This window comes from Lynx canadensis, chromosome A2, assembly GCF_007474595.2.
Source record: "Lynx canadensis isolate LIC74 chromosome A2, mLynCan4.pri.v2, whole genome shotgun sequence".
NCBI classification, from domain to species: Eukaryota; Metazoa; Chordata; class Mammalia; order Carnivora; family Felidae; genus Lynx; species Lynx canadensis.
The window spans coordinates 95,254,512-95,282,312 of NC_044304.2; the positions used below are offsets into that span (position 1 = coordinate 95,254,512).

At 41.4% G+C, this 27,801-nt stretch overlaps 1 protein-coding gene across 1 annotated transcript; it reads right to left on the reverse strand.

The window, feature by feature from the left end:
• On the reverse strand, positions 1–27,569 carry LOC115508897 (protein lifeguard 1-like). Its single transcript, XM_030307946.1, has 9 exons — positions 27,305–27,569; positions 16,263–16,341; positions 15,499–15,552; positions 14,733–14,823; positions 9,216–9,253; positions 9,045–9,132; positions 7,224–7,313; positions 4,606–4,653; positions 1–554 (listed from the first exon to the last, which is right to left on the reverse strand). The coding sequence occupies exons 1-9, from the start codon at positions 27,567–27,569 to the stop codon at positions 402–404; spliced, it is 906 nt and encodes a 301-aa protein (XP_030163806.1). The 3' UTR covers positions 1–401.
• Positions 27,570–27,801: the final 232 nt, after the last annotated feature.

Here is a 27,801-nt window from a genome sequence, read left to right on the forward strand (position 1 = left end):
CCAAGAGAAGAGAATGGGTACATATAGGTTTCTGTAATCAAATTTATTCATGTAGAGAGATGTTGTTTACTGCTTGAAATACTGCCTGGAAAACTTCAACACTGTAATGGGCATCTTGCAAATGTTTGTAAGCATGTAATTTTGATACTCATCTTTTGAATTTATAAAAATTAGAAATGTCCCCCAGATAGTTTTGCAATGTGACAATAGAACCAAAAATATCACAGCTACAGCTACCATCTACTGAATGCTTGATTTAATTTGACAAAAAGTAAGTATCTTTAAATATTTTTGTTAACAAAAGGTTTATGAAGTGGTAACCTTCTCATGTCTGAGCCTGGCAACATTTCAGAAGCATCCCTCCTTCCCTTTTTTCAACATGAACCAGTTTGGCCATATGACTACCGTGCCAGTCCAATCAGTTCCAAAATAAAAAGGAAAAGGTTGATTATGTCCAAGTAGATGTTCAGGGCAGCAAAAACATACTCCTCGGGGTGCAGGTCAGAGTGATGGTGGCGCCCTCCCACCATGAGCTGCACATCCATCACCAAGTACTTAAAGAAAAGAAGGAAGAATTAGCTACAGAAATGGTATATTTCTATCAAATAAGTATCCTAAATTACCTGGAGAAAATATTTCAGCATCAGTAAAATATACTGCATAAAGTCGATTTATGGCTAAGTTAGGTTATTTTTACAGCCTCAACCATTCACTATGTCCCGGAGTTTGTACTCTATTACAAGTGCTTCATCCTCCTGAGGCCAGCAGGATCAAGTCTGTGAGCCTTCTTTTGCTTTCCAAATCCAGAAAACTTTGTTCCTTTAGCCAATGAGGTGGGACAATTGGACACAGAGATAAACTACAAACTGCCCTGTATTTGTGATTTTCCCACATGTTCTTGGTGAACCAAGAATGAAAATAAAGATGGTTCCTGACCTTTAGATTGATGTGCAGCAATAATGCTGAAATTCTTGGAGCTTTGGATGATAGCATTTTTCAAACCTTGCCATTGGAATGGCTTTATGATGATGTTAGTATTTCCAAAACATAGAATGAGGGGAAGGTGGGATTTGTATATAGTTAAATATTTCCCCCGAATAAAAAGTGTAGCTCAGCTGCAGTAGGTAGAATGAAGAGCTCCTAAAACTGCAGGAAAAGAGCCAGAGACCTCGCTCACGCTTGTGTTTGTGGCTGGGTGAGCAGCCCTGGGCAGCATGAGGACATTAGAGGAGGTTTCCTTAGAAACCCCTCGGTCCCAGGCAAACCAAGGACAGTTGGTCACCCTAAAAAGCAGGCTGCACAGCAGCTGAGCTTCCAGACTTCATTTATAACCCTGAGGTCCTGACTTCTACAGAGAAGCGCTTTTCTCTCTTCATCCCCTCCAAGAACTCCTGAATTTACCTTATTTCTTCTCATAAGAGGGATAATAACTTCTAATCGTTTCACAGACATGCCTTGGTGGTTAGGAGTACACCTTCCAGGTGAAATTATGTTTTTGAAGGCAGACAGGAAAGTGAGAGTGAGATGAGCTGGGATCCACCTGTCCCCCTCCCCCTCAGGGAGAATGGGGTTCAGGACACAACCCAAGACACAGCCAGCCCACAGGGAAGCCCCAGTTGGGATTCAGATCCCCAGGGGCATTTGGGAGTAACACCCTGCCTCACTCCCTACAACTCTGGTGGTTAAGCATCCCCTCCCTACCCCGCTGAAAAAATGTCAATGTCCCTCTTGCTTTATCTGTTTAGTGTTGGGTAGACCTGTCTGAGGCTACAAGAATTTTTGCTCTGCCTCCAAACTGGGAACAGAAATACCAATGTACTTTTGCATGGAAACAAACTAAGCCTGAAACAGGACACAAGAAATATAACAGCAGGCATCAATTGCAAAGGCTGAGAGCATAAGAGTAAAGGAAAATGAGCACAAGTTAGTTCCTTTCGGTATTAGGAGAAGAAATAAGAAAACTGAATTATACATACATAACTTCCTGATCTAAATTTTTCTGACATTTGAAAATAGACAAGACATAATTCTAATAAAAAGGAACGTGATGAAGCAAAATGTGGATATTTTTAAGCCGGTGATAGTATGTGGAGTTTATTACTCCATTCTTGGTACTTCTGGGTATGTTTGGAAATGCCAAAAATAATTAAAGGAAAACCTAAAATATGTGACATGATAAAAGCATAAAATGGAATACCATGTGCCTTTAAGAAAGAATGAACTTGGGGTGCCTGGGTGGCTCAGTCAGTTAAGTGTCCAGCTCTTGGTTTTAGTCAGGTTATGATCTCATGGTTTGTGAGTTTGAGCCCCACATCAGGCTCTGTGCTGACAGCATGGAGCCTGCTTGGGATTCTCTCTTTCCCTCTCTCTCTCTGCCCCTCCTGCAATCTCTCTCTCTCTCTCAAAAAAAAATAAACTTAAAAAAAAAAGAATAAGCTCAATCCATAACTGCTAATATGTGAATACCATTATTTTTGAGTGAAAAAGCAAAGGTAGAACCTTCTATATAGTATGATTACACTAAAAAGAAAGAGAGAGTGTGGGGGGTAGGTGTGAATGGCCAACACAACATTAAAGGAAAAAAACAACATTGGAGGACTGATTCTGTCTGACTTCAAGACTTACTATGGAGTAAGACAGTATGGTATTGATGAAAGAAGAAACAAATAGATCAATAGAACAGACTAGAGAGCCCAGAAATAGATTCATGTAAATATAGTCAAGTGATCTTTGACAAAGGAGCAAAGGCAATACAATGGAGCAAAGATAATCTCTTCAACAAATGGTGCTGGAAAAACTGGGCATCCATATGCAAAAAAAAACAAAAAACAAAAAAAACAAAAAACTTAGACAAAGACCCTACATCCTTCACAAAAATTTGTTTTATCATTGACCTAAGTGTAAAACACAAAACTATAAAGCTCTTAGAAGATAACAGAGGATCTTTTACCTAAGGTATGGTGGTGACTTTTTAGATATGACCCCAAAGGTATAATCCATGAAAGAAATAATGCATAAGCTGAAGTTCATTAAAATTAAAAACTTCTGCTCTGTGAAAGACAATGTCAAGAGAATGAGAAAACAAGCCATAGATGGGAGAAAATATTTGCAAAAGAAACATCTGATAAAGGACTGTTGCCCCAAATACACACACACACACACACACACACACACACACACACACACACACTTAAAACTCAACAATAAGCAAACAATCTGATTTAAAAAGATCATTACTTGTTCTCTGGGCTGAAAAACATAAGCGATACCTCACCAAAGAAGATACATGGATGGCAAATAAACACATTAATAGATACTCCTCATCATATGTCATAAGGGAAACGGAAATTGAAACAACAATAAGATACCACTATTAGAATGGCCAAATTCAGGAACACTTACAACATCAAATGCTGCTGAGGATGTTAAGTAACAAATTCTTATTCACTGCTTGTGGGAATGCAAAACGGTACAACTACTTTTGAAGACAGTTTGGCAGTTTCTTAAAAACTAAACATACTTTTTACCATCTGATCCAGTAATCACACTCCTTGCTATCTACCCATTGGAGTTGAAAACTATGTCCACAGAAAAACCTGCACAGGGATGTTTACAGCAGCTTTATTCATAATTGCCAAAACTTGGGAGCAAACAAGATGTCCTTCAATAGGTGGATGGATACATAAACTGTGGCACATCTAGACAATGGAATGTTATTCAGCACTAAAAAGAAATGAACTATCAGGCCATGAAAAGACCCAGAAGAACCTTAAGTGCACATCACTAAGTGAAATAAGCCATTCTGAAAAGGCTATATACGGTGTGCAACTATATGACATTCTGGAAAAGGTAAAATTTGGCAACAGGAAAAAGATTGGTGGTTGCCAGGAGTTGGAGGTAGGGGAGGAATCAAAAGGTGGAAGACAAAGGGCTTTTAGGGCTTTTAAACACTCTGTATGATATCATAATGATGGAACCTGTCAATATATATTTATCTAGACCCATAGACTGACTGTACAACACCAAGAGTAAAGTCTAATGTGAACTTTAGGTGATTATAACGCATCAATATACATTCGGCAATGTAACAAAGGTACCACCCTAGTGAGTCATGTTGATCGGGGGGGAGGCCATGCGTGTGTAGGGGCAAGGGATATGTGGGAAATGTCTGTGCCTTCCTCTCCCTTTTGCTGTGAACTTAAAAGTGCTCTAAAAATTGTCTTTATAAAGAAAAATAGGGGCGCCTGGGTGGCTCGGTTGAGTGTCTGACTTTGGCTCAGGTCATGATCTTGCAGTCCATGAGTTTGACCCCTGCATCAGGCTCTGTGCTGAGACCTTGGAGCCCGGAGCCTGGAGCCTGCTTTGGATTCTGTGTCTCCCTCTCTCTGCCCCTCCCACACTCATGCTCTGTCTCTCTCTCTCTGTCAAAAATAAACATTTAACAAATTTTTTAAAAAAAGAAAAAGAAGAAGGAGAAGGAGGGAAAGGAAGAGGGGGAGGCATAGGAGGGGAAAATGAAATACTGACTCTAGTTGACTCTGGGCCTAGCACTTGTCAATGCACAGACCATATTCTTTGTCAAAGAGAGGGAGAAATTAGACTCACAAGTGAGAAGAGTACAGTTCCAAGTCCAGCATACAATAGGTGCAACCACTGCAAAGAGAAGAAACAATTGTATGTTAAGAAAAAGGTCTGGAATAACGAAAGGGCTCACTTAGTTTACTGCTGTCAGATAAGGACCCAGTATTAAGGAAAGTCACATCTGTGGGGAATTTCATCTTTTTGAACATAGTGGTCAACAGCATCTACTCAATTCCATTCAGCAAACACATGAAAACTACCCTTGCCAAATCAGTTTTGCTAGATAAGTGCTAAACATCTCACGCATGGTAGGACAAGTAGAACATACTAGATATGGTTCACTTTATGCACCATTGCATAGCCCTTCTAGGGCGTCTGCCCCTATACTCACTCTTGGAATGGGTGGCTCTGCGAAAATCGTGACCCTCATATACCCTAGCTAGGGCTAACTGACAAGAGGTGGAAGATGTCTGCTCCAACAGCAGTGACTCTCTTGACTGACCAGAAAGTAAGATCAAACAGATGCACCAGGCCAGTCAGAAATCAATTCCCAGAGGCTGTTGCATCATCAGCTACTGTTGGGGCTATTACTATACAGAGAAGGCTGATCAACTCAGCCCAAGAGAGGAATGTGGGATTTCCATTTCTGTGAATCCTGCCGCTTCTTCCCACCTAGGAGTTCCTTGAGCTTCCCTGGGTCTTTGCCTCGAGTTAGTCTGGGTAGTGTCTGTTCCTTGCAACCAAAACAGCCCTGATCAGAATATGGGACTGATGTGAATGCCAAAGGGGTTGGCTCTATAGAGGGAGAGGATAAGAAGTGGTATATAACATCTGAGAAAAATAATGTCATTCACTCTTCAGGACAAGAAAGCTCATCCTAGACAAACAGAGCATTCTGCTAACCAGGGAAGATCCTTGGCTGATGACATAAACCAGGAGTCAGTGACATAGTGTGGGAGGGACAGTATTTCCGGAATGAGCTAATAGTAAGAAAATACCTGATTACTGGAGTCTGAAGAATTCAAAATTGCCAAAGTCAAACAAGCCTGTATACTTACAACAAGGCTCTGTCAAAAGTCTTCCCTTCCATTTAAACATGTGTGTAAGATTAAATATTGTAAATATTTGTGAAAGGAAGTTTACAGGGGGAACAAAGGTTCGTCTATCTAGTAGGAAACACTGTTTCTTAACTGCACCTAAATGGTATTGTAAAGACCTATGGAACCAACCTAATAAATATTTGTATTATTCCTACCAATATTATTCCTACCAATTTGTATTATTATGGCTACCAGCCATAATAATAAATGGAGAGCTGTGTGGCCTTTTAAGGCACATCTTTGTTATATCTTCGAGTTTACCTCTAAAATATAGATACTACAAAAATAAATAAAAATAAAATAAAACAAAATCTCCCTAACTATAAGTCTACATAGTCATTCATAAAGCTAAACCAATTCAGGCTTAACTCTTAGTTATATGTCTGAAGATCACTTAACAAGTCTACTTGTTGCCAAAGAAACTCTTGGATTCAGCAGTTGGGCCAAGTTGGCCTTAGGGCTTTAGTCAAAAGGTCACAGGCTCTAGGTCAATCCTCAGTGGAGCTGGCTGCCCATAGGGTCTCCCCACAGGAGCCAATGACAAGCCGGGCCCACACCCCCTCTAGCCTCCATCCACAGATTGTGCGCTGGGAAGAGCATGGCACTGGCATCCCACAGATCTGGCTTTCATCCCACCCCTACCACTTACTCCTTGTGTAGACCTGGGTGAATTATTTAATTTCTCTGAGCATGTGTTTTTAGCTAAACAATAGATGACACATGTACTTTTCATAAAGGTCATGAGAATTAAATGTAATGCCTACGAGAAAACCACAGGCTTATATCTGATATCTGGTAAGAAGTCAGTGAATATATACAAGGAAGAAAGGAAGAAAGGAAAGCAAACAAGCAAGCTGGAATTACTCTACGCTGCCATCGGGAAAGTCTGAAAAGCCCATCACTCCACTTTCATTACTTCAAACAAGCAGCACCCAGGTATAGGAGAAGTCTGACCAGCCCTGTGGGTAGGTTCACCCCAAGACCCTCTTAGGGAAAGACAGCTATAGTCTAGAGAAGTAGCTCCATTTTCATGCCCCACACTTCCAACAGGACCCCAACCACACCACGCTGGGCGGCCGCAAGGACAGGCCTCACAGACCTCCAGCTACTGGGAGGTGCCCGGCCGCTGTGCTGTGCAGCCCACTGCAGTGATTTTCTGGGCCACGCCTATCACTTGTCAGTCACTGGGGAGCAGCAGAGTACTTCCTGGGAGACACAGGACTACAGTCAACTTTAGCTCAAGGAACACCCCCCTCACTCCCCCTACAGCCTTGCTGAACCTTCCTCGACTTCATGTCTAGAATGTTCCCACTGCCCACCTTCCCTCCCCTTCACCTGGTGTCAGATGTGCTACTGTGGTGGGGCACGTCTTCCAGCCCTCAGAGGCTCCCCAGCCCCTTTTCTCTCACAGACACTTCTCCCGTTCAAGTCCTCATCCAGTTCACCCAACCGAGGGTCTGCTTCACAGAAGATCTAGGCCAACACAACCAGCACTTTGCCCTCTAACAATTCTCTGAGGTTCCCAAACAAGATCCCACTTACATATGAGCGTATGAAGAGGAAGAAAATTCCATAGATGAACAGTACGAAGAGAAAAACGAACAGCATCCCATTTAGCACGGTGAAATCCCACTGAGGAAATATAACACAAAAACAGCTCACTTATCATCTGGAAGGAATTTCAGGAGGTTTAGAGATGCACCTTATGCCCCACAGATAGAAATTGGCCCATTTGCTAATAATCTACCCTGGACAATTCTGAGAACCATAGACATCCATTTGCCCCTATCACTGAAAAACACTACATTAAAAAGTGTGGTGTTGACTGGAATTTGCTTCATGAGGGAGAAGAAGGTAGGAGTATGGATGAAATAACAAGAGCCGTGGATACATGAGGGCTCATTATACTATTCTATTTTTGTATTTATAGGAATAGAATGTACATTTGTACGTACAGTATGGTCATATTTCTGAAAGCATGTGCATACAATACAGCAATGAACTGGGCGCCTTTCCATGTTGGTATGCATATATTTTAATAAAAATATATACACTAAGCTTTCAAAAATTATTGCTGATTCTTTTGTAATTTTGAAATTTATTAATATGCTTTTTGGTTTTGCCTTCATAAATCAGGGATGAAAACAGCCTGGGGAAGCTGAGGAATTTTTTTAAACAAAGGGGAATATTCATCTTCTGACCTGAACAGAATGATATTATACAGCAAAAGAAGACCCTTGAATCCATGATACTTTCTTGTAAGAGCTTTTTCCTAACTCCTGTATGTCCCCCCTCACTCCTTACTTCTTGCACACCAAGAGAATAATTAGAAGCACTAGGTTTCCACATGTGGTTCTCAAACCAGCACTATCTGGGAAATGCAAATTATTGGGCTGTGTCCCAGACTTTCTGAAGTAGCAACTCCAGGGTGTCCAGAATCTGTGTTTTAACAAACCCTCCAGAGGATTCTGATGGCTGTTTAAAACATGTATGTCTAGAGGGGCGCCTGGGTGGTTCAGTCAGTTAAGCATCTGACTTCGGCTCAGGTCATGATCTCACAGTTTGTGGGTTCGAGCCCCGCATTGGGCTCTGTGCTGACAGCTTGGAGCCTGGAGCCTGCTTCAGATTCTGTGTCTTCCTCTTACTCTGCCACTCCCCTGCTTTCTCTCTCTCAGAAATAAACATTTTACAAAAAATTGTTTAAAAAAAATTTTTTTTAATGTTTATTTTTGAGACAGAGTGAGACAGAGAATGAACGAGGGAGGGTCAGAGAGAGAGGGAGACACAGAATCCGAAGCAGGCTCCAGGCTCCGAGCTGTCAGCACAGAGCCCGACGCGGGGCTTGAACTCACAGACCGTGAGATCATGACCTGAGCCGAAGTCGGACGCTCAACCGACTGAGCCACCCAGGTGCCCCCCAAAAATTGTTTTTAAATACTTGTCTAGAGCTATGCATTCCATACTTGTGGCTAGGTAAACATTCAAAGTGTGGCTAGTCTGAAGTAAAGTATGCTGTAAGTATAATAAAATACACACTGAATTTGAATTTTAGCTCAAAAAAGAATGTAAAATGTCTCAATATTTGCGTTATATTGTTTACTGAAATGTTAATACCTTGCATACACTGGGTTAAATAAAATATATGATTAAAATTAAATTCACCTGTTTCTTTTTGCTTTTTTTTTTTTTTTTTTAACGTGGTTACTAGGAAAGTCAGAAGCCAGAAGGCAAAGAAGCTACGGAGGTGAGGCCCACAGGACAGCAGTGAGCAGGAAGGAGGAGAGATAAGAATGGGTCAGGAAGGGCCAAAGGAACACATCTACACACTCCCTTGTGACAGAAATCTTTTTCGGTGATACATACTTTTGTTTGAAGAGCAAATAAAGTGAGCGATAACGTCACCAGAGCAGTCGCTGCCGTTGCCCACAGCACTTCCTCTGCATTACAGAAACTAAAACCAGAGACTGTGATTATTGTTCACATACATACAAAGAAAAGCACATGCGAGAAAGGAAATATGTATCAAAGACTTACACTGAAACGGCTCCCAGCAGCAGACCTTGAAGAACTGTCTAAAGACAAAATTCACAATCAGAACCCTGGTCCCATAGGCCCAGAATCCAGAGATGATTTAAAGAGTGTGTGTGTTGGCGGGGTCTAGGGAGCGAGTGGGAATATGCACAACCCCGGTGCCCAGAGCTACGGGAAGGTTAATTATGGGACAAAAATAGTAGAACTAAACATTTACCTAACATTCCCCCGAGCCTGACAAGATTCTTCTGTTAGTAAAAATTCCTTAGAATGCAGGAGTAACTTTCAGCATATTGATTGCATTAAATATGTGTTAGTTAGGAATATGGAAACCGTAATAAAAGGTTTATCTGTAAGACCAGATCAAATGGGCCCACCCACACAGACACATCTTAACAATTTATCAAAGCAGGACATTCTGTTTCTACTAATGCTTCACCAACAGTTTCAAGTGCTGACCTTTCCTACAGGGCTTGGGTGAGAGTTGAAAACTTCAAACCTCAGATGAGGGAGGAGGATTGAGACCTTTTCAGGACTGGGGATGGGGCTCCAGGACAGATCTCTACGGAGGGTGGGGCTGCACCTGTAGGTGCCCATCCAGGGCTGGGAAGAGGGCTGCATTGAGGTTGCATCAGGCCAGAGGGTTTCCAATGGTCTGCTGGGGCCATGTGGGAGAGGGGCAGGTGCTGAGAGCCAGCAGGTGGTCAAGCCAGAGACCAAAAAAAGGCAACGAGGTTGTAGCTGGGTTCATGGTCAGGCTCCAGGACAGTGGGCAGGTGGGGTGAGGCAACAGTTAACAGTGGCTGAAGGGCCTGACGACATTCTCCAGAGGGTAGGGAGCTCCACCAGAGGCAAATCCAGAAACTCAGCTAACCCTCTGGTCCATGGCAAGAGCCAGGAAAGAATGCTCTGGTCTCCAGGAGTACAAATGAAGACACATTTTAACCATGGTGCAAGGACTGCTAGAGTGGCTTTGAACTTCTCCAGCTGGCCAACATCATATAGGATAAGAGACGAGAACTGGAATCCTGAGAGTCCTGGATTGCATCTTTGCGTTTCCCAGACTCGGTGAGTAGGTGCCTGATTCTCTTCTTTGTTAAACCTACCAAAGCTGTCCTTATTTCCACCACAGGTTAAAAACAGTGTATCTGTTCCATGTATACATGATTGTTTTTTTAATTTAATGTTTATTTATGTTCGATAGAGAGACAGAGTGTGACTCTCTGGGGGGAGGGGGAGAGAGAGACAGAGACTGAACTGTAAGTACGAGCCTGACATGGGGCCTGAACTCATGGATCATGAGATCATGACCTGAGCCAAATTTGGAAGCTTATCTGACTGAGCCACCCCCTAGGTGCCCCTACACGTTTTTTGTTTTTTTTTTTTAAGTTTGTTTATTTGAGAGAGAGAGAGAAAGTGAGGGAGGAACAGAGAAAGAGGGAGAGAGAAAATCCCAAGCAGGTTCCATGCTGTCAGCTCAGAACCCGATACAGGACTCAAACCCACAAACTGTGAGATCATGACCTGAAATGAAATCCAGAGTCCGATGCCCAACTGACTGAGCCACCCAGGTGCCCCCCCATGATATTTTAATAATGTGCTTGCTTCCAAACTTCCTCTTAAGATTTTCTTCTTCTACTTGCTCAAATGCTTCATATTTTTCCATCTTTAGCAGCACATAAGTGTGTGTGGGGGGGGGGTGGGGGAGAGGATAGTGGGAGGAAGATAGGGCTCAGAAGGAGAGGGAGAGAGAATGATTTAAAGCTGGAAACCACCCTTCAGTTTTCCAAAGAGGAGAACAAGAGGCCTTAGAAGTCAAACCTGCCTGATGGCTTCAAGAGCGCAGAACACAGGCTCAAAATTCTATGGGACAAAAGCTGTCTTCGGTATGTGTGCTTTTTTCCCCTCAACTCCTTTTCTGAAATGGTTTCTCCATATATTTCCTAATACTTAGCCAAAACTAAAGTCTACAAAATGCATCTAATTCTTTGCCCCTGTATATTTCTTCTCTTAAGCTGTTCCCTGCGTCGGGATAAACAACAAAACCTCAGAGATGAGAGCTTTGATCTCTTCTTGTGATAAGCATTAAAAACATGGAAAATTTGGGGCGCCTGGGTGGCGCAGTCGGTTAAGCGTCCGACTTCAGCCAGGTCACGATCTCGCGGTCCGTGAGTTCGAGCCCCGCGTCAGGCTCTGGGCTGATGGCTCAGAGCCTGGAGCCTGTTTCCGATTCTGTGTCTCCCTCTCTCTCTGCCCCTCCCCCGTTCATGCTCTGTCTCTCTCTGTCCCAAAAATAAATAAACGTTGAAAAAAAAAATTTAAAAAAAAAAAAAAACATGGAAAATTTTTAAATAAAAAATTCAAGTATTTTTAGAAAAGTACCTCCTCTCCCCATCCTATCACCTCTGCTCTAGGACTAGGCTCTAGTATAGTTAGCTTTCTATGCCTGGCTTTTAACCTGCACTTCTTCCTGAGTGTAGTCTGTCCAGGAACTAGGAAACCCCATCTGCTCCCCCGAGTGATGAGCAAGGTATCCACGCCAGGTAAGAAAGGCCTTTCAATGCACTGGCAGCCAAGGAATGCCCAGATGCCCAGATGTGGGCATCAGAGAGCTAGTCTCCAGAGGAAGATGTGCTTCCCAGCATATAAATCACACTAGACACTGAGCTATCTGCATGCTGAGAATGTCACCACTGTTCATGTGTCCTTACTCTCTTTGAGCACCCGAAGGCACAGGCCCAGATCTAGGCTCATCACACTCAAGTGCACAGGATTATGCATTTTAAAATTTTTTCATTGAAGTACAGTTGGCATACAATACTGTGTTAGTTTCAGGTATATAGCACAGTGATTTGACAATTATATATGTTGCAAAATGCTTACCACAATAAATACAGTATCAACTGCCATCATACAATATTATTGACTATATTCCCCTGGAACTTTCCATCCCTCTCATTCATTTATAACTGGAAGTTTGTAACTCTTAAAATCCTTCACCTATTTTGCCTATCCTCCCCATTCCCACTCACAACCACCAGCTTTTTCTCTGTATTTATGAATCTGGTTCTGTTTTGTTTGCTTATTCATTTGTTTTGTTGTGTTTTGTTTTGGGTTCCACATATAAGTGAAATCGTATGATATTCGTCTTTCTCTAACTTATTTCACTTTGCACTTACCCTCAAGGTCCATCCATGTTATCACAGATGGCAAGATTTAATTCTTTCTATGGCTGAATAACATTCCATTGCACATATGTCCTCATCTTCTTTATCCACTCATCTATCAGTGAGCACTTAGGTTGCTTCCATATCTTGGCTATTGTTTTGTTGTTCTTATTTTAGAGAGAGAGTGAGAGATTGCACTTGAGGTGGGAAGAGGGGCACAGGGAGACAGAGAGGATCTTAAGCAGACTCCATACTCAGCGCGGAGCCCAATGGGGCGCTTGATCCCACGACCCTGGGCTCATGACCTGAGCCGAAATCAAGAGTTAGACACACTCAACCGACTGAGCCACCCAGGGGCCCCCCTATCTTGGCTATTGTAAATAATGCTGCAATAAACATAGGGTACATATATCTTTTTCAATTAGTGTTTTCATTCTTTGGGAAGATACCCAGAAGTGGAATTAGTGGATCATATGGTATTTCTAATTTTAAATTTTTGGAGAAACTCCATACTGTTTTCCACAATTTATATTCCCATCAACAGGCCAAGAGGGCTCCGTTTTTGCCACCACTTATTTCTTGTCTTTTTGATACTAGCCATTCTGGCTCGTGTGAAGTGACATCTCAATGCATTTCCGTAACTAGTCACGTTAAGCATCTATTCATCTGTTGGCCATCCATATGTCTTCTCTGGAAAAATGTCTATTCAGATTCTCTGTGCATTTTTAATTAGATTTTTTTGGTATGATTTTTTGGTAGATTTTTTTAGATTTCATTTGTATGAGTATCTATCTATATAGCTATATAGATAAGATACAGATCTATATTAGCTTCTTCTAAGATAAATCATTTGCAAATATCTTCTCCCATTCAGTAGGTTGCCTCTTTGTTTTGTTGACGATGGTTTCCTTCACTGTGCAAGAGTTTTTAATCTGATGTAGTCCCAATTTTTTTGTTTGTTTGTTTCCCTTGCCTGAGGAGACTGATCCAAAAAAATATTGCTAAGGCCAATGTTACAAGAGTTTACTGCCTATGTTTTCTTTTAAGAGTTTTATAGTTTCAGGTCTTACACTTAGGTATTTAATCCATTTTTATTTCATTTTTGTTTATGGTATAAGAAAGCAGTCCAGTGTCATTCTTTCTTCCATATGGCTGTCCAGTTTTCCCAACATCATTTGTTGAAGAGACTGTCTTTTCTCCATTGTATATTCTCGTCTCCTTTATAGATTAATTGACCATATAATTGTTGGTTTATTTATTCTATTCCATTGATCTATGTGTTTGTTTTGAGCCACTATCATACTGTTTTGATTCCTATAGCTTTGTAGCATATCTTGAAATCTAGAATTATCTTGAAATCTGGAATGGTGATACCTCCAGTTTTGTTCTTCTTTCTCAAGATTGCTTTGGCTATTCGGGGAGCATATGCATTTTGTACACTAACCACTGACTTTATTTTCCTACCCTTATTTTTCCTTTCATCAGATTTCCCTACCAGTTTATCTTATCCTCTTATATTGTGGGTGTTTTTATAAGCTGCCTCAAAACTCATATGGAACCAGATGAGGAATAAATCAATTGGTACATAAATCTTCACAATGGAAGGGTGCTGAGTTCCTGGAATCCTTGTGGGCAGCACAGAAAGGAACTGGCTACAGGAAAAGGAGCCACACATTTTCTGTGACCCAGAGAGAGCAGCACTGATCCACAAAGAAAGGACCTATGTGGTGAGACCTTGTGAGTGGAAGCCCCACAGGAGGCGCTGGTGAAACAGGAACCAGACCGTGCTGAAATGAGGAGAGCCCAGGACCAGAAGCCCCAGCCTCACCCCCAAATTTCTGGAAAAGCCAGAGGTGCAAGGTGGGGAACTAAGGGAACCTGTGCTGACCTGGGTTTCTGCACCGAGACTTGAAATAGAAATAAGAGAACTCTTACAAAAATAAAGTATACTTCAAACACATGAGTTTGTGAACTAAATGTGGAATCCACTCTCCATAACAGAATGTGTTGTGCCCAGCAGAGGGCCATTAACAGTCAAGTTAACTGTTCCTGAAATGGAGCCTGGATTCTGAGCATGTTCCCCACGTGGCCTCCCAGAGGCAAGGTCGCTGGCAATAAGGACTTGCTCAGTGTCCCCAGATTCTCTAGCTTTAGTAAAAGGGCATGGATACGATCTCATAAACAAGTTTATGACTTTGTTACAGCCAGGATTGAGCCCAGAGGACATCTCACAAATAATTTCTATCTCTATTATTCCACAAGAAGATTTTCCACGATAGAGGCAGAAATAGTAATGTGTCAAAAATATATTTCACAGGTGAGCTAACAACACATGCTAACAAAGTTTACTTACAAATACTCCCAGGAGAATGTAATTCACAGGCACCTGACGCTGGAGATTCCCACAACAAGCAAATACAATAAGTACACCAAAAAATGCTGGCCTGAGGGTAATTGAAAGCCATGTGTTATTTGTTTCCAGTGATTTTATCAAATGATACAGGCAGATGAATAGAAACAGAAATATACATTATTATCTGATAATCACTATTATAAACAAAACTGCATGCAGATTATTACCTTTACTTCTTTTTTTTTTTAGCTTTTAAAACTAACTTTTCTTATTTTCATCCATAGAATTTAAAAAAATTTTATTTTGAAATATAGATTCACAAAAAGTTGCCAAGAGACAGAGGTCCCATGCATCCTTTACTCAGTTTCCCTCAAAGGTTACATCTTACATAAATATAGTATGATACCAAAGCCAGTGATTTGACATCGGTACAAGGTATATATAATGCTATGTCATAGAACTTGGACACAAATCTATGAGTAGACATGTGTAACCAGCACCACAATCAAGATTTGAAACTATCCCATCATTAAAACCTCAACAAAGATCTCCTTCATGCCATCTCTTTATGGTACACAACACACACACACACACACACACACACACACACACACCCTAGCTCCTTAGAACCACTAAGTTGCTTGTTTTCCATCTCTATGATTTTATCATTTCAAGAATGTTATACCTTCACCTAATTTTTAATAAAGAACCTCAGTCACTAGCTAATAGAAAAAAACCACACTTTATTAAATCCAAGAATACTTACAAGATTGCATAGGTGAACCAGGCATTCATGAGCACCCAAGCTTTTAAACCCTTCCTGGTTAAAAAATAATTAATATAGTTTTAAATGATAAATTGTTTATTTTTCTAACTAATGTAATATTTCAGTAGAAGTAAAACAATCTCATGGGAAAGGGGTAAACCCTTAATCATTGGCAATGATAAATGAGGAGTTAAATGGTGAAACGTATAACCATACCTTGCTTCTTAAAATATATTTATAAAAAGATAGTCATAATAAGTTGTAAGTTAAATTTGTATGAATGCAAATGTCCTGGTGACATTTTTATTTTTAAAAATACTGCTAAGTGTACAAAGTAAAGAAAATCAATTTCTCATATATTTGTTTTGTAAATAGAGATTTTCACAGGATAGGTTTAAGCAGTGATGGGTCATAGTCCCTGAAATAATTTCAACATTCCAAGTCTCCAAGGCCTCCATAATCTCACCTTTTTTCCTTTATCCACTTTCATCTGTGGAAATAGCCAGGGAAAATAGGAAATGAAATAGCGCCCCAAAAAGACTAAGACAAAAAGATCTTGGCCTAGGAAGTTGAAGTAAAACTGTGGAAATCTACCAACACCTTGGTCTGAGAGTTGCCTCAGAAACAACAAAGCTATAGAGATATTATAGCCTATGAATGATTAAGAAAAAATAGATAATTTTTAATGAACAAAATTGAGTTGATTCGATAAGAATTAATGTGAACAACTTAATATTTCATTTACATCAGTAACAAAGACTTACCAGAAAATAAACACGCTGATAATCGCCCCAGTGACCACCAACTGAGCCGACAGGATCAGGAACACTTTTATAATGAAAGCTGAAGAGACAGAAACATTATGTTTATGATACAATGTTCAAAAGTAAAAAAAGAAATATAGGGGCGTCTGCGTGGCTCAGTCGGTTAAGTGGCCACTTCGGTTCAGGTCATGATCTCACGGTTTGTGAGTTCGAGTCTTGAATCAGGCTCTGTGACAGCTCAGAGCCTGGAGACTGCTTCAGATTCTGTGTCTCCCTCTCTCTCTGCCCTTCCCCTTCTCTCTCTCTCTCTCTCTCTCTCACTCTCACACACACACACACACACACTCTCTCTCTCTCTCAAAAATAAACATTAAAAAAATTTTTAATAGAAATGTAATTACCTATTTTTGATACTTAACAAAAGAATATTTCCTCTGATTTTTTTTTTTTTTTTTGAGGATGGGAAAAGGAGTAGTAGTTTAGAGTCAGCAAATGGAATAACCACAAAAATACAGCTCTACAGAACTTGTGGGAAATATTCCATTTGGATGGTTAGAGGTGTTTTATTGGCCATCTGAGGATTTATCCACAGAAGTCCCAAAAACCTAAAAGACAAACCCAGGAACTTAATTCCTTATGATTCACACCCTGTCCTCCTTAGGACCACAAGTGACCTGAAAGTCTCTGAATATTGCAGGCCATTACTAGGGATCCAGCTCCCGCATGCATGCAGAATGGAGCACTGAGAGGCCTCAAAGCTGCGGGTAGCGAGGGTGGTTAGCCCTTGGAGATGGCCTTGGGCTCGCCCTGAAGTTTGCAGATTTCCCACCACTTTTCTTGCCAGCCTTCCTGCCTTCAGCAACTCCCTTCCCTTCTACTCGAGCAGACATCAGGTAAAACAAGGAATTACAAGACCAAGGGGTTCCCAGCCGCACTCCCAAGCACAATACAGAACATGTCGGCATCTCCTTTTGCTAACTTCCTACTGCACAGGCTTTTCTGGAGTGCTCTGAATATGGTGCTGGGGATGACAATGAACTGTTTTGTAGCTTTCTCTCAATTTGAAAAGGAGAAAAAAAAACAGAGAGTGCTGCTTAAAGATGACTTAAAGGACTGTCAACTGTGCTGTTTTGCTGTGTGGTTTCTATGCACAGGAAGGGTGACAACAAAGAAATGGGACTGAGCTATGTTAATAAAAATACCAGAACGTATGTGCCCGATTTTGGGCTGCCTACATTAAAACCTTCATGTAATCAACATTTATTTCACCTCTACTATGTCTGGGTGGGGATGGGACTGGGAGGGAATGCTTTTTTTAATGTTTATTTTATTTTTGACGGGGGGGGGGGAAGGGAGGGAGGGGCAAAGAGAGGGGGAGAATACATACAAAAGGGTGAATTGGATCCTTCCTTAGGTCATACATACACAAAAACTAATTATTAGTTTAAAATGGATGGAGGGGTGCCTGGGTGGCTCAGTTGGTTGAGTGTCCAACTCTTGATTTCGGCTCAGGTCATGATCTCACAGTCCGGTCTGTGAGTTCGAGTCTCATGTTGGGCTCTGCATTGTCAGCACGAAGCCTGCTTGGGATTCTCTCTCTCTTTGCCCCTCCCCCATTGGTGATTTCTCTCTCTCTCTCTCAAAATAATTTAAAAAAAAAAAAAAGATAATAAGAAGTGTTGACAAGGACTTGGGAGAAATAGGAACCCTCATACACTGCTGGTTGGAATGTAAATGATGGACTCACTTTGGAAAAGTTTGGCAGTTCCTCTTAATGTTAAACAGAGTTACCACATAGCTTAGCAAGTCCTAGGTATCTACCCAAGAGAAATGAAGATGTATCTCTACACAAAAACTCAAATATGAATATTGACCACAGCATTATTCATAATAACCAAAAAGTAGAAACAACCCAAATGTCTATCAACTGCAGGATAAATTGTGGTAGGGTCCCCTCCCTAAGGAAAGAAAAAAAAAAGCCTCAAGGCAACCTGACTATATGCATAGGTGACAACATCCCTCAGGACCTTGTAACATGAGACCACATAATCAGACTACATGTTTGTGTGTTACCATATATGGGAGACGAAGTAAAAAAATACATAGAAAACTACACCACGTGGCGTTCGGGGCTCAGTTCTTTGGGTACGAACCCAACTGAGCGGTGCCAGCAGGAATAAAGTTGCTTCCTGGAAAGAAAAGCCTCGGTGTTACGACTCTCTGTGCGAGAATCCTGCTACATTACTGGGGGGCTCGTCCGGGATTCAGACAGTGCATTTCCACCTCCTTTGCCACCGGGGCTGCAAACCTCGGGGTGCCGGAAGAGGCAGCCTCACCTGGTGCCAGCAGGTCGCTTGATCCACAGGAGACCAGCCCTCCTGGCACACCGGGACAACAACCCCTGTATGTGCTCATGGAACCCAAGAGGCCCAGGAACCGGCTCGGGGATGCCCATCAGCCTTCTAAGAACCCAGGTTCGTTTTGGCAGACCTGCCCGTAAGAGGCAAAAGGGGAGCCTGATCACCTCCCAGAGGTGCACTAGTAGTTCCACAAGGGACGAGGAACGAAGCTGCAACACTAAGGTGTTGGTGCTGGGCAGCATGTTGGAGTCGCCGTGTGACTGTGTATGGGGACTTGTGTCTCCTTCATTTCCTTGGTCAACGACTATAATTCGAGCCAACTGTCTCTGGTTATTTTACCTCAGAACGGGGACTTGAGGGAATATTCCCAAGCAGCTGCCAAAACTCCTTTTGTTTCAGGGAAATTCCCTGTCTTCTCAGGACTGACATGGACTGTCTCGTTCCACTGGTGGCAAACAAAACAAAAGAAACCTGGAGTCTGCTCCTCTGAGCTGCCAAGATTTAAAACTGGGAATTCTCTTCTCTGCCTTCCGCTGGCACCTGTCTCTTCTGTCTTCCCTTCCCCACTCCTGTTTCTGCACCACCTGGGGGGCGGCTGGCACAACTGGCTCCTCAATGCCTCAGGCACCATCAGCTCCTCCTCCCACCCTAGATGTCCAGGAACAAAGACCACCGATGTCAGATTTCCCCACCAACGTTGCAGGTAAAAATTAACCAAGGGGAACAAATTGTTTTACATGGACTCAAGTAAAACGTATTCAGTGTTTAAGCTAATTTAAGTTTGTTGGTTTGAGATAGATATTTATCAACATTAAAAAAAACTTTTATTCTACCTTGATTTGCTGAGGGTCAAATAAGCTCATGTTATCTCTGTTCCAATTTGTTAACAAAAGGATGACTTAAAGTGACAGTTAATTTTGTTGGTCTCTTAAGTTTTCATGGGTAATTGTTAAGATAGCTTTTAAAGTCTTTGGTAACCTAAAATGTTACAGTTTTGCTTGCATGCATGCTAAATTGAGATTGAATTCATTCGATATCTAATGAGATAAGAGGCTAAACCACTAATTACTAGATGTAGGTTTGTGCTTCTGACTTGTTGCAGAAACAAACAAAGGATATTTGGAACTGTTGAAAAACATGCTTTGTGCTTAATGGATTCATAAGTTTGCCATTTAAAAAAATTCTGATGTAACATAGAGTTCACAATTGGTTACTACTTAGTTTTCACTGAAGACTAAGGTTTCTAAGAGTTAAAATTCTGCTACGTGTAGTTAAAACTGATAAAAATAAGAAAAGCAACTCTCTATGTAGAAAGTAGTAGATATGAAAGAAAGATATAAGAAATGGAAATATATTTTTGTTGAAGGTAAAAGAAAGTAATTTTGTCCTAAATGAGACTGGTTATTTGGAGAGAAATGGCTTGGGACAAAATCTAAATGCAAGGAAAAATTGTAGAATGTTCGTGAAGGAAAATATTTAAAAAGAAATTTTATGTGTGGTCAGGATGGACTAAGGTTAAAATAAATGGATTTTAAAAGTACACAGGGTTGAGATTAAAATTCTTCCTCCTTTGATCCAAAGGCTGGGAAAATGATGACAATACCCTTAGTGCAGTCCTCCAAATCCTTCATATTTGTGTTGTTCCTATTTACAGAGGAATGGATGCCTCTGCCATATGAGGAATAGATAATATACACAGGGCTTTTACTAAGATACATGAGAGCCATTTTACTAAACGTAGCCCATTGTATGCCAAAAATGGATTTCCACATGACTGAAACATATTTATGTGGGCGTTGTTGAAAAAGGCAGGGGAATAGACCTTGACTTTGGCTCTTTAACCCCTTCCCTCAATGGCCAATGATCAATATATAAGTTACTGTTGGGCCAAAATACAATTAGTACATCCTATGGCAACCAGGAAAGTCTTGCTTAGTCACAGTCCATACTCCCAAGGTCCTACAGGTGGGAAACAGGGGAAAAACAAACAAACAAACAAACAAAAAGACAAGACAAAACAAAACAAACTGGAAAGACCAGGCCAGCTCTCAGAGGTAAGGTCAAGCCCAGGTAAGAATGACTACTCCCAGCACCTCACAAGCCTGACAGGGCTTTTGGCTGCCAGTCGCATAGCCAGCCAAAACAAGAGGCCAGGGAGACTTGAGATAAGGGACAACTTTCTTCCTTTTTCCTACAGATGGGTAATTCCCCAACCAAGGCCATTACTCCTTTGGAATGCATTATGATTCATTTTCTTTTGCACCAAGGCTTGGCCCCAATACAAATTGGAAAAGGGAACCTGGACACCAGAGGAAAATATCAATGACAATACAACCCTACAATTGGACATGTTTTACAAATGTGAAGGGAAATGGGGAGAATTCCCTTATGTTCATTGTTTTTGGGCCTTAAGAAAAAAATCGTATGTATGTATATATATATAAGCATATATATAAAAGCATATATAAGCACACACATTTTATATATATATATATATATATATATATATATATATATATATATATGGATCCTAATTTAATGACAACCCTTTCTAAAGTCCAGCAATCAGGAGGGGAAACAATTAAGGGCCCCTTACCTGTACCCAAAACAGACCTAGAGAAGGAGGAAGGGAAGTCTTCCACCTCAACCTCCTCCTCTTCAGGTCCTTTATCTATCTATCTATCTATCTATCTATCAAAAAAAAATACAATTCTGCTCCCTGCTAGCCACCTTATCCAGGCCCTCCCTGTAATGTAACAGGCATGTTTCCGTTACAGGAAGCTAGAATGCCAGAAGAAAAAACTTTTACATTACAAGGTTTAAGACAGATAATAGGAGATCTAGGTAAATTTTCTTTTTTTTTTTTTTCAACGTTTATTTATTTTTGGGACAGAGAGAGACAGAGCATGAACGGGGGAGGGGCAGAGAGAGAGGGAGACACAGAATCGGAAGCAGGCTCCAGGCTCTGAGCCATCAGCCCAGAGCCTGACGCGGGGCTCGAACTCACGGACCGCAAGATCGTGACCTGGCTGAAGTCGGATGCTTAACCGACTGCGCCACCCAGGCGCCCCGATCTAGGTAAATTTTCTGATCAGATAAGCATATAAAGCCTTTCCAGAATATTACATATTTTTTTGAGTTGACCTGGAAAGATACAATGCTTTTGTTAAATCAGACTCTTAATGAGATAGATGTTTTGAGAAAAAAAATTTTAAGGAAATCTAGCTTTTAAATTATGCTAAATTAGCCACTATTTTACAAACACAAAATGGGAGCCCAATGGCCTTCCTGGAGAGGTTGAGGGAGGCTCTCATCAAATATATGGCTATCTCCCCTGACACCCCTAAGGCTGAGATGATTTTAAAGGACAAATTTGTCAATCAGCCCTAGATATTCAGAGAAAATGCAAAAATTGGCTGTTGGCCTTGAAGGGATCCTTGGAGGAGCTCTTATGAGCTGCCAATTGGGTATATTACAAACAAAACAGAAAAGGAGGCCGGAAAAAAAAAAAAAAAAAGTCTGAGGCCTTAGTTGTGGCCTTATGTACTATGTCAGACCGGACTTCCTGTGGTCCTGGCACCAAGTGCCGTTTATATGGCCGTTCAGAGCATTAAAATGAGAACATCCTCAGAAGGGACAACCAAAATGAAAACCCCATAATCCATGCCCCTTGTATAGAAACAATCACTGGAGATCTGAATGTCCTCGGGGACCTCTATCTGTGAGGGCTCAGATAACCAATGTCCCTGGAAGGGACTAACCAGGGCCTGGGGCTCTTCACATAGGCTCCCCTAAACCAACTGTCTATCAGAAACCCAGAGCCTTGGGTAACTCTAAATATAGAAGGAAAAACTGGTTGATTTCCTTCTTAACACCAGAGCTACCTTTTCCGTCCTCCTTTCCACTCCAGGCCAACTACCCAAACGTGACCTCTGGAAAACTTCTAACTAAATTTTTCTCTCAGCCCCTGGGATGTAGATGGGGAAATCTAATTTCTTCTCATTCTTTTCTCATAATGCCAGAGAGCCTTACTCCATAGCTAGAAAGGGACATTATAAGTAAATTAGAGACTAGGGTGCTACTAACTACAAACAGATAAACAATTATGTGAGCTTTTGAAAATTACTGGATATTGTAGGCTATAGATAACAGGATTCAGGAAAATAGTTTGCTCCTATATGAATTATTAAAGGAGACTCAATCCCACCTACTCTCTGCACCCCCCCCCCCAAATAAACTGGGGTCTGACTTCTAGACACTGTCTCCAGTCCTTGGAATGGTTACAAACAGAGCAGGGCAATTACTGTTACCATGCTCACAGAGCAAAAGATTATTAAAATACAGCACCAGGCCTTTTATTTAGGGAGGGACAAAACTTATCAAATGGCCCAAAGGATGTTTACTCGAAAAAACTTGTCAAGGAGAATTCTGCAAGTAGTTTCAGGCTGTAAAGTATGTCTTAAACACAATCCTTTCAACCACAAACTTGCTCTCCCAGACAATCAAGGAACTGGAGACTATCCAGGAAAGACTAACAATAAGGTCTCACTCAGATGCCAAAGTAAAAAAAAAAAAAAAAAAAATTCCAGTATCTGTTTGTGGGGGTTAATACTTTTACTAGTTGGGTAAAGGCTTTCCCCTACAAGATAGAAAAGGGACAAAAAGTAATAAAAATTCTGCTTTATAAAATAATACCCAGGTTTGGCTTAACTGAAAATTTACAAATTAATAATGGTAAATGGCTACCTTGACTCTTTCTCTAGTAGAACTCCTGGCTCTTGAAAAAGTTTCACAACTCAAAATAAAACAAACTGCGTATACTCAGCAAAACTCTAAGTAACACCTTACAAGCATTAGACGCTTAAAAAAAATTTTTTTTTAATTCAGTTAGGGCCAAAGTCTTGGAAATAGAGCCACCATTGATTACTTACTGCTCTTGCTTCTCCATCACTTGGGTTATGAGAGATTCCCTGACACATATTGTTTACAAAGTCAGGGTCTCTCCTAGATTATTTGACAGATTTGGAAACTGTAGACATTAAGATGCCATCTTATTGGTCAGTATAATCTTTACTTTGTGTTTTTCTCTTGGTGTCTGCTAATGTTTATGCCACCTCATGCCTGCCAGCCTTCCTGTAAAACCATACTGTGGGCCACTTGACTGACCCATGGGTAGACTCTAACTGCTATACCCCTACACCATCCCTTACCAGCTTGAAGAAGCCAGAACAGTTATCGCCCCTGTTCCCTAACAGCAGTTACAGGCCCTATTCGAGGGGAGAAAGAAATAGGGAAAGGGTTACATTAGGGAGGGAAATATAAGGGCCATCCAGGGAGGCAGACTGCGGCTGCAGTGGGAGGCTAAAGAAGCAGATGGGGTTCTCCCTTTATAAAATCCTTTATAGGTGCTCTCCCCCCATTATCAAGGGCATAAGGCAGGGGGATCTAAATGAGACAGACAATCTAACCCTAAGACAACAGATGCGGGCCCTTGGCTTTACCTTAACCACCTTAGACCACTGGGTCAGGGAGCGATTACATGTGAATCTGACCACAGACACTCACCCCTTTTAACCAGGAGATGCAACATGGATAAAGGAATGAAATGTCCAACCCCTAAAACCCCTCTGGAGGGGCACATTCACTGTCATCTTGTTCACCCCTACTGCAGTACAGATCGCTGAAGTGGGTCCCTGGATTCACTACAGCAGAGTGAAGCTGGAATCTCGAAACTGGGAGTGCATTCCTGATCTATCAGTGCTGTGCAAGCTCACCATATGGAAGAAGCGGTCTGCAACTCCAGAAGCTCCAGGAGACTGCAGCCCCGCTTTAGTCACTCCAGAAGCTGACTAATCTACCCAGGGCAAAAGCCTGAGGAATCAACAGTCCAGTGAAACAAAAGACTGTCCTTATTTTCTATATGTTTCCTTACTGTGATGCACTGTCACACCTTGCTTCTCACTATTATTATGATTCTTGCTCTACTCTTTGCTATAGGATGGGCTGAGGCCGCTCTGGCCAGCTAAAAATGTGATAAGTAATGTGATAAATGTGATAAATGTGTTTCTGTTAACACTCACCTTCCTTTTGTGGATAGGATACTTCCTTGATACCAACATGGCGAAACAAAGGCCATAAAAGACTAAAAAAGTTAGATCCCCACAAACTTATAGTAAAACAAAATACCCCAGTCCTACTATCAGGGTTTGGCTTCTCAAAAGGTCAATTATTGAAAAAAAACTGTCTTGCTTAGTGTGAAAAAAGCTCATCGTCATCTCTGTTAAAAACTTAACATGCCTAGGCCAAACATTTTCTAACTCAACTGCCTGAAAAACCCAATGGTGGGGGACCCAGATCACCTTGAGCCAGATCCCCACTCCTTGTCTGACTTCTCTCATCTCTGAGAGGCCTGGGACATCACCGCAGTTATCAAATGGCAGGCCCCAGGTGGACTATATACTCGATATGTGGAAGGACAGCCTATATAAACCTCTAAACCAAGATGATGCTCTTTGACCCTAAATAGAGGGGTCGGAGCATCAAAGGGGGGAATGTGGTAGGGTCCCCTCCCTAAGGAAAGAAAAAAATAAAAACCTCAAGGCAACCTTGCTCTTCGCTTACCTGACAACATCCCTCAGGACCTTGTAACATGAGACCACTTAATCAGACGCATGTTTGTGTTTTACCATATATGGGAGACAAAGAAGTAAAAAATACATAGACAAAAACTACTCCACGTGGCGTTCAGGGCTCATTTCTTCGGGTTAGAACACAACTGAGTGGTGCTGGCAGGAATAAAGTTGCTTCCTAGAAAGAAAAGCCTCAGGGTCAGGACTCTCTGTGTGAGAATCCTGCTACAAAATAACCACAATGTGTTCTATCCAAGCCATAGACTACTATATGATCATAGAGAAGGAAGTACTGACATGTACTACAACATGGGTGAACCCTGAGCACATTATGCTAAGCACAAGGCAATCACAGAAGATCACATACTGTAGGATCCCATTTATATGAAATATCCAGAATACAAAAATTCATAGAGACAGAAAGTATGTTAGTGGTTTGTCAGAGGCCAGGGGGAGGATGGGATGAGGGGTGACTGACTGTTAATGGATATGGGTTTCTTTTTGTGGTTGCACAACTGTAAATATGCTAAAAATCATTGAATTGTACACTTAAAAGGAGTGAATTTATGATATATAAATTGTATAAAGCTGCTTTAAAAAATTATAGCCCCCCAGCCCCATAACTTTTTTTTTAATGTTTATTTATTTTTGAGAGTGAGAGACACAGAGCATGAGCAGGGAAGGGGCAGACAGAGAGTGAGACACAGAATCTGAAGCAGGCTTCAGACTCTGAGCTGTCAGCACAGAGCCCTAAGTGGGGCTTGACCCACGAACCATGAGATAATGGCCTGAACCAAAATCGGACGCTCAAACTACCGAGCCTCCCAGGCACCCCTACCATAACTTTTAATCCATTACCCTGCTATATTTTTCCTTTGTTTCCATAGTGCTGTCAATATACCATATAATTTTTTTTTTAAGTGGGAAAGGCCCCAGCCTCTGCCCTCCAGGAGAGGCAAATGATTAACTCTAACAGTGGTGAGGAGGCTTTACATGTTTTCAATATAACCCCTTAAACCTGATTCCCTCATCTGTTAAATAACACTACAATGACTTCATTCACAGGGTTGTTGTAAGGACCAAATGCAAAAATATTCCTCTTGCACAACACCTGGTGATGAAAGATTGGTACCCGTGGCAGAGGTGACTAGTTGCTTAGTGACATCCATTCTCCCTGGCTCCATCATTATCCACCCCAAATCTTGTTAAAGATGCCAATGGGCCCAACTGAAGACCTACACGTGGAGGTGGCCACATGATCCTGGTACGGTCAATGACAGGAGATTGGAAATTCGTGGGTGTGGTTTCTGGGAAAGCCTCTCAATAGAGGTCAGATTTGGCTGACTCTCAGGACATCTGAGACCCATGAATGGCACCTCTTGCAGTTGTCAAGGCAGCAGACCAGCCATGGCCTTTCTTTGCCCTTGCCTTTCCCTATCTGGAAGGCCAGAGCTCCAAAAGGCATCTTTCCAGCCACAAGATGGGGGGTGAGGGCCACAGGGAGTCGGCAATGGGATTCAAAGTTCACAGTCCACTTTTAAGTTGTCTAGGCCCTAAGAAGGTCTAAGTGTGACAAAGTGATCATTGGGGACCTGCAGCATTTGCCTTGAACTGCCTACCTTCAAATTTCCCATTTCATGAAAGAGAAAAGAAATATTTATTTAAGCCATAGTGTTTTAGGTTCCTGTTGCTCACAGCTGAATATACTTCCTATACAAAATTAATGTCTAGGGCACTGAATTAGTATGCTTTAAAACTTAAGACAGGATCATGGCATCATGTTGTATGTAGGTAACAACATTCCACAATCAATGAGTAATTCATATATCCTAAGGGAACCACAAGTTATTCCCCATAATATGTTTGTGATGAACTTCTGAATGCCTTGGACCACTCTGGGACCATCTACATCATGGCCCTACATCATGCTTCATGGTAAAGTATGACTTGGAAACAGTAAAGGCAAAGTTAAGTCTTCTAACAGTCCACTCTGGAAACATTTTAAGAGAACACTTGCTTTTCTGTTCCAAAAAGTTAATTTCTTTATTCTTACCTCTGCGGATTGATGAATCTGAGAACGGATGGCTTAAAGTATTGCTGAACTCTGGGGTGGTATCCTCTGAAATCTGTACCACATAGCTATCCATGGGCTCTCTAGTCTTTGCATGTGGTTCTCCATGATTTCTTTGTGGCTCAGATGAAGGTGAACTTGTGGAGGCACTAGACTTGGTCTGGACGTTACTATCTACTGCTTTCCGAACCAGACGCTGATGATCTCCAGAACTAAAGTCTATTGGTTCACTGACCTCCAAGTCCATTTTCCTGAAGGACGAAAATCATTATTTAAGTCCTTGTGCTCATGAACCCACTACAACCTTAGCATCCTCATACCATTCAAGGAATTTTTTTTCTTAATTTTAACTGCCTTAGCTCAGTACTTACCAAGTCAGTACTTAACAAATATTTATTGGATGAATGATGAATACTTTTAAGATGAGGTCTATAGAGTAAAATAACTTGCATTCTATTATAAAATTAATGTTTATAAAT

Coding starts and splice junctions, on each gene's coding strand:
- LOC115508897 (XM_030307946.1), bottom strand. CDS start 27,569: ATGGACTTGGAGGTCAGTGAACCAATAGACTTTAGTTCTGGAGATCAT. Junction 7,314..9,044: donor TATTTGCTCTTCAAACAAAA/GTATGTATCACC, acceptor ATATTTCCTCAG/TGGGATTTCACCGTGCTAAA. Junction 555..4,605: donor GAACTGTACTCTTCTCACTT/GTGAGTCTAATT, acceptor CTTTTCTTTAAG/TACTTGGTGATGGATGTGCA.